This window comes from Coloeus monedula (genome assembly GCF_965178545.1).
Source record: "Coloeus monedula genome assembly, chromosome: 13".
NCBI classification, from domain to species: domain Eukaryota; kingdom Metazoa; phylum Chordata; class Aves; order Passeriformes; family Corvidae; genus Coloeus; species Coloeus monedula.
Genome location: NC_138793.1, coordinates 10,371,086 through 10,378,399, shown reverse-complemented (window position 1 = coordinate 10,378,399; position 7,314 = coordinate 10,371,086). Strand labels below are relative to the sequence as shown.

The 7,314-nt window shown below is 38.5% G+C and overlaps 1 protein-coding gene across 1 annotated transcript in view; it reads right to left on the bottom strand.

Moving 5' to 3' along the window:
* Positions 1-930: 930 nt before the first annotated feature.
* The window catches only part of FTO (FTO alpha-ketoglutarate dependent dioxygenase), a 228,318-nt gene continuing 221,934 nt past the window's right edge, over positions 931-7,314 (bottom strand). Inside the window, exon 9 of the mRNA XM_082290062.1 lies at positions 931-1,262. Coding sequence (XP_082146188.1) covers positions 1,109-1,262 — 154 coding nt within the window. The 3' untranslated portion in view covers positions 931-1,108. The remainder of the gene's footprint in view (positions 1,263-7,314) is intronic.

Sequence of the window (7,314 nt, the reverse complement as noted above, 5' to 3'; positions counted from 1 at the left end):
CAACATGAAGAAACAAAGCAATGGTTAGGAACTAAATTCTGAATTCCAGGGAGCCCAGGAGGTATAGATTCATATCAGAAATCTCTCCTAGTAGTATATTCAGTTGTCATGAGGCAAAACAGTAAGAAAGTCTTGGGATCTATGTTAGAATGCTCCTCCAGAACTCCCCATCTGAAAAAATGGTCTAAGAAGGAGCCACTGCACAAAGCACTACCTCCACCATCTCCTGCCCCTTTGTGTTACTGGATGAAGAATTCACAGCTCTGTTTTGAAGATCTCCAGCAGGTTCACCCCAAGCTGGCCTCTCATGAGGATGCCCAGATCATGCACTCTGCTTTGCCACAAGTGTGAGCTACACCTTGGGTTGCTCAAACCTGCCAGGCCAGAGACAGCTCTAGGCACTCATGGAGGCTGACATTTAGATACCAAGGGAATCTGTCAAAACACTGGCTGAATTGGGCTGTTCAGCCTCAAGAAGAGATGGCTGAGAGGGGACATTATTGATGTCTGTCAATATCTGCAGGAGGTGTCAGAGCAGGGACCAGGCTCTGCTCCGTGGTGCCCAGCAATGGGACAAGAGGCCATGGGCAGGAACTGATGTCCAGGAAGCTCCACCTGGACATGAGCAAGAACTTCTTTCCTCTGCAGTGCCCAAGCACTGAACAGATTGGCCAGAGGCTGTGGAGTCTCCCTCACTGGGGATATTCCAGAACTGACACAATCCTGTGCCCTGAGCTCTGGGATTGCCCTGCCTGAGCAGGGAGGTTGGACCAGATGAGCCACTGTGGTCCCTTCCAGCCTGACCCATCCTGTCCTATGAAACACGGATATCCCTGGGCTGGATGGTCAATGGGAATTAAAGCAGAGGAGGAGGGAACTAAGGCTGGTGTTCTGGACTTCAGGTCTTAAAAAAACACACACTTCTGTAAATTTGGGGGCTGGTCTTTTTTATTATGAGACAGAAACTAAGCTACTGTGTAAAGGCTGGTAAAATCTGCATTGACACATAAAATAACAAAGAATCATAAAGCTGAAAAGATTTATGGTTAACTACAAAGCTTCTCCCTGGATGACCAGCATCAATAATTCTAGGATGGAAGGTCACTTGTTATTCTATCCATTGAACAAGATTTTGTAGATAAGCAATTACTTCTTCTAGATCATATGGCAGAGGCATATTACATTCATCATTATCTGTCCAGAAGGGATGGCATTCTGGTTTCTGCTCTTCTGGCAAGCTCTCTGCTGCATCTGACTGGCATCTGAAAAGAAAGGTAAGCAGATAAACTACTTAAGTAAAACTGTATCAAGAAACTGAATACTCAGCAAGGATACATTTGAGCATTAAAGAGAAAGATGATAATAAAAAAGAAATACAACATCTTCTGACACCAAATGGATTGCACATTTCCAGTGAAGTTGATTTCTGTTGTAGGCTTTGTATTTTCTATAGGGATTTCTCAAAAAGCCAATCACAGAGAAAACTCAGTTAGTGTTCCTTTATATGGTGAATTATTTTTTCATTATCTCAGCTGTTATTTAAAGTATGTGATTAAACCATTATCAGATTTAAATTTTTGCCAGTTTCTAATGCATTACCAGATTATTGAGAAAGATTAAACTGAATTTACTGCATTAAGGTCAGGGGGGATAGATTAAACAACATTAAAGAAGCCGGACTAGCTTTGTAGATTCTGGAGATTTACAAGTGTATCAACCTGCTTAGCACTGAAAAAGGCAATATAAAAAGAGAAAATTCTATAAAGAAAAATGGAAATGGAGGTTAATAACAACTTCCAATGATGAATAGGTGGGCAAAACTTCAATAAAATTAAATTAAGAGGTTAGTGTACGTTAGTCCCCAGAGAAAATGTTTAAATTACAATGTTTTTTATTAAATGGATTATTCATCAATACTAGTGAAGTCTAATTATAATATTCAACTGAACTGCAGCCTGCAGAGGAAAGTTTTTATAAGTGGCAACCATCACATCTCTAAAGATAAGACTGTAATACATGCTGCATCAAAAACACTGCCACAGTTCAAGGAGGATTTCTCCCCTTCTCTTTTCCTTTCCCTCAAACAACTTGCACATTGCTGATTAATTAGTTAATGTTTGCAATAGGGCAAGACAAAGAAAAATGCTGAGAATTACCTTAATTTTGGTATATACTGCAGGTCTGTGTAGCTCTTTAAAGAGATAACAACCAAATTGCAGAAATGCACTTTCATCTCTTGAATGCCATTTTTTAAAAGTTGTGTTCTATAAAGCTCATAATTTTTGTAAGAAATTTAAAGTTGTTTTAAACACATATGTGTCTTTCATCTCAGTAGAATGAACTCTAAGAATACTGACACAGGCAACTTCTTTGTCCACACCATTGACCTTCTGGAAGAGACTGTTGCCAAATGAAAGATGTCTTCTTCTCCCGGGAATTATTAATAGCAGTGTAATCCCCATGAGAAAACATACTTCAGCTTTACACCCATGTTGGTGGGTGGTTAATTGCTGCACCAGCATCCTGGGCACTCAATCCATCGTACATTACACTACAAGGACAGTATTAACACATAGCATTCCAATATATCTTCAGCTCTCCACATCAGCCCCTGATAATAGCATCTGTTAACATGCACTAAGTACTATTATGTAGCACATCACTTCATAAATAATAAGATTAGCCGACCTCAGGGCCCTGGGAAGAGTAATGTGTTTAAATGTTCTCATTATTTATTTAAAACAAGAATTAAAGGAACAGAAGCTACTTGTGACAATCCTCTTAGCATAAATATTAAACTGTTTGCATTGATAAGCTGCACTGTACAGAATAACAGAGGATTTGTTTTGCTGGCTGCTTTATAATAGTTGTTAGAGCAAATGCAGTTTAGTGTGTGAGTTCTGAGAGGTACTTAACTGATTGTGCCATCATGTTCAGAAGACATTTTCCAAATTATATAAAGGACCAGGAGAAAATTAATATGCAGGGGAAGCTGAAACTAATTACAGCATAACTCTATAAAGCTTTAAAAATCTTGCTTTATTTTGTCTCGGCACAAAATAATACACTCAGTTTGCTGTGTAGTATAAGATATTCCAGTTTAAGCATTTCCATCCAAAAGTGGATAAATTAACCATGATTATTGCAGATGACAAATCACAAAACTCAGCCAGTAAATACTGCAGGCATGTTATGTGATCTGCAAAACTCAGCTAATAATGATAGTAGTAATAATAATAATAGTAATAATAATAATAATAAACATTTTCTCTCACATCTGCTATTAACAAGAGTTTTCACTGAGAGAAAAGATCTATCAACCTTTAGCTTCCTCACCATTTCAGAGCCCTCTTTCTACCTTTCATGTCCTTTTTTTCCCTTCTCTCTCACACAAACAGATTGACCAGCTTTTCCCTCACATCTGGGCATTTGTGTTGCTGTAAATGTGGTAGCAGCCACGGTGATGCTGTGCCTGGATAGCCCAAGAGCCACTACTTGCTACTTTCCCTTTTCTATATTTGTTACCAGCAGAGCCATCACTGAGAGGTCTCCCCACAACTAAGCAGGTGCCTGAACTTCCAGGCAACCATGCACTTGGGAAGTTTTAGCCATAGCATATTCCATGTGAGGGATTAGAGGAATGGAAGTGTGTCAGGCCCTCAGACTGGCTGCGCCAGTTTGATGACAGAAAGGCATCAATGTGCTGTAAAAACATAAAAAAGGGAAAGCAGTGCCTAACACTCCAAGTTCAGTGATCCCATGGTGCCTTCATCCTTCTGTTGGATTTCTACTGCTCTGCTCCATACTAGCAAGAACAGCAGGGAAGGATACATTTCTATAATTTGTGAATCATTTATTTTGACCGAAATTACAATCCCCGTGTCAGAACTGCTGTCATCAAAGCCAGCTTAAGTTTCTCATATTCAAAGGTATGGAGCTGGTTCTAGGCAGTCACCACTGCACCTGGCAGTTCAATAAACAATTCACCTGAATAGCTCCCATAATCTGGAACACAGTCAAAGATGTGCTTTCTCACTCAGAATTAGGGTGCACAAACCGGACCTTTTCAGATGAGTATATTACTGATTGAAAAAAATTTCTACATGAGAAATATTTCCTACAATGGTCTTTAATTTGTAGCAGAGGAACAGAGTTTTTAAACTGAAGCAGAACAATCGAAGACACCTAAATGATTGTACAGAATTATTTAAAATTCTTTGTATCTGACAGTTAACATGAGTTAGAAACAATAACTCCTGATAAACAAAAATAAACAAAAAAAGACTGCAAACATTGAGCTGTGGTGGTAGTGGGAAAGTATGAAGATTTGCAATATTTTAAGTTAATGAAAATATTCCATATCAATTAAAAACTGTTATTTGAGTTAATAGAGTCACAACTCCAAAAAAAAATAGAACTAACGTGTGTTTATTATATGTAAAAGATGTGTAAAGAGTGGAAATCACACAAGCTCTGAAATACAGAACAGATGCCTTCAATACTTTATCTGCAGCAGGAGAACAGGAAATCTGCCATAATGTATTTCAGAGCAATTTAGCTGGAACACCTTATGTTCAACAACATATTATAGAAAGAATTGTTTATAGAATGTAAAAAACTCCATGGTCCTTACTTTCTTACTAAAACAATCAAGACTTGTGACAGTTTCAACTAAAAAAGCCCATTTTTAGTTACTGTTGAAGTTCATGTTCTCACTACCTCTACCCTCTAAAGTTCTCAGATTTTTCATAACCTTTTTGTCTGCTTTTGACAAATGGACTTTGCACGTTAATATTTACCAATGTTCATCTAAGTGATGACAAATATTTGCATGATTGTTTGACTATTTGCATAATACCACATGATGCTTTCCCTGGAAGGTGGCTGATATCCCCATGGGCAGGTGCACATTCACTGAGACAGACACTTGCCTGGGCTGCACTGATTTTTGATGATCAGGGTGTCATCTACATTAGAGGACACTGATCATGATGCTAAAATTAACCAAGCTAGCTAAAGTATGTGTTAATTATGAGTATGCAAGCAGTCAATAAAAGGTTAATGCAAAAGTCAAAGGATGAATTTATTTCAGTATTGCGTCACTCTACTGACTAAATGACTAACATTATGCTTTGTTTTTAATCAATATATTTTACAGTAATGCGTGAGCCATTGATTTGAAAAAACGTCTTCCTTCTAATAGTTAAGTTTTGCAACTACTAAGTATCAAGTGTTAATATACTTAAAACACTTTCTTCAGAGCAGATACCTTTTAGTTCTGTTGTCAGGAACAGGAAGGCATATAAGGGAAGAGGCAGCCTTGGGTTCTACTGATGAATGTGGTTAATGCAAATAAGAATTATTACCTAGGAACCTAAATAAGGTACTGTGAATTAGAGTCCCTGGATTCTCTTGCACTGTTTGTCTACTCCACAGAAGTGTAGTCAAATCAGATCAATAGGGGTCAATCTGTGGCTTAGGCTGCACAGGCATATTAAGAGTGAGGAGAAGATATAAACAGTCCTGTTTCTGAGATGGTACTAATTTGGTTGCCTATCCCTGGCAGTTCAAAGACCAATGGAGAAGCATGGAAATTCATAGGGTAAGACAAGGAAAAAGGGTCTGGCCATTTTCCCTATGTACTGGTATGGTCAGAAGGGGAGGACGGGACATTTGCCCTCCGGGTAAAAAAGCACACACTCTCCCGTACATACTCCAGCATTCCTGAAATTTTACGTTTTATATGGGAGCTATTTTCTCCCTCCATTCATGCTGGAATAAAGGTGTTACTGAACTGTTATTCAAAACTTCAGAGTAACTTTTAAAACAATGGCCCAGGTGAAAAAAGCATTTGGATCACTTTACTAAGACAAATACATTCCTGAAACCCAGATTGACATTGCGTAAAATGGCACAACTCTGCTAACATGGGGGGTGCTGTTCTGAGTAAGAGCAACAGCAGCAACTCCTTTAGACACCATCTTCCATTCTTAAAACTCACAATGGCTTTGCACATATGGGTCTGATCAAACATGGGTTATTAATGTTACAACACAGAGCTCTACTGTGGAACACAAATCCTGCTAGTATAGGTACGTGGGACATAGAGATTTGCTTGTAGGTTTGGATTTTTTCATTCTCGTCCCTCAAACAATTCCCCCACATGGAAATTATCATGCAACCTGCATGTAGTTACTCTAATAATGGGATTATTAGGATAATCCCACGTCATTTCAAGATGACACTCTTAGTTGCCAGAGCACATACAAGAGGGTCCAGTGTGTTCTCAGCAATCTGAATCATACAAACCACAGAGAAAAAATGAGATTACATACACAAGGACAAATAAATAAATTAATCTTGATTTTTCTTTTTTTCTAAACAGTGTATGTCACTGACAGGTATGACAAATTTACTTCTGCTGCTGAAAGCATCACAATTAAAAGCTGACACCACTTAAGTAACTGTTGAAACTTTCAGCAACTTCAACAAGGCCAAGATTTCAATCCAAACACTTTTCTAGAAACTATTCACAATACACATGAGCTACGAAGCATCCAAACACCATCCAAAAGAAACTTCGAAAGGAATGAAAAAGGCTGGATATAGTTTCTCAAAGTGAAATTTCGCAAGGTATATTCAAGTCTTTTATCCACCTACCATGTTGGCTACATTAGTGGCATTGTAAGTCAGCTAATACAACATGGAGTTGTATTAGAACTCACAAGATGTGAGTTCTGTAACTTCAAGTTGCCACAGAAAGGAAAAAAAACTATTTTATCAAACTGACTTGCTCAGTAAAGAACAAAAAAACTCTAAAGTAAAAACTCAAATTGACCAAAAGTGCATGGTGCCAAGGAGGTATGTGACAGCTTTCCATGCCCTTCCTGAGAATGGACACATTTCCCAAAGAACAATGGAAACAAACACAGCTGAAGAAATGGCAACTCTTCCATTGGGAGCAAAACCTGCAACAGCCTTTATGTCACTGGTGCCCTCATCCTGCATAGACAGTACTCCAGCCTGGATCACCTATATCCAAGGGAAACCATCCCTATGCTCTCCCAGAAGTACCTTTTCTGGAGAACTAATCCAAGACATGAGATCTACATAAGGAGCTGAAGCTTAACTTGTTTACAGTTAAAAAAATGTTGAAATCTTAACGTCTGATTGGCTTATTTTAGAAGAAATAACATATCTAGAATCAGTATTTCAACTGGAACTTCACCAAAGGTGTTTTGAAGCATGGTTGGAAAATGGGGGTTGGCTAACACCCCATCATGACACAGGGTTAGGGTGGAATACTTTCTGATT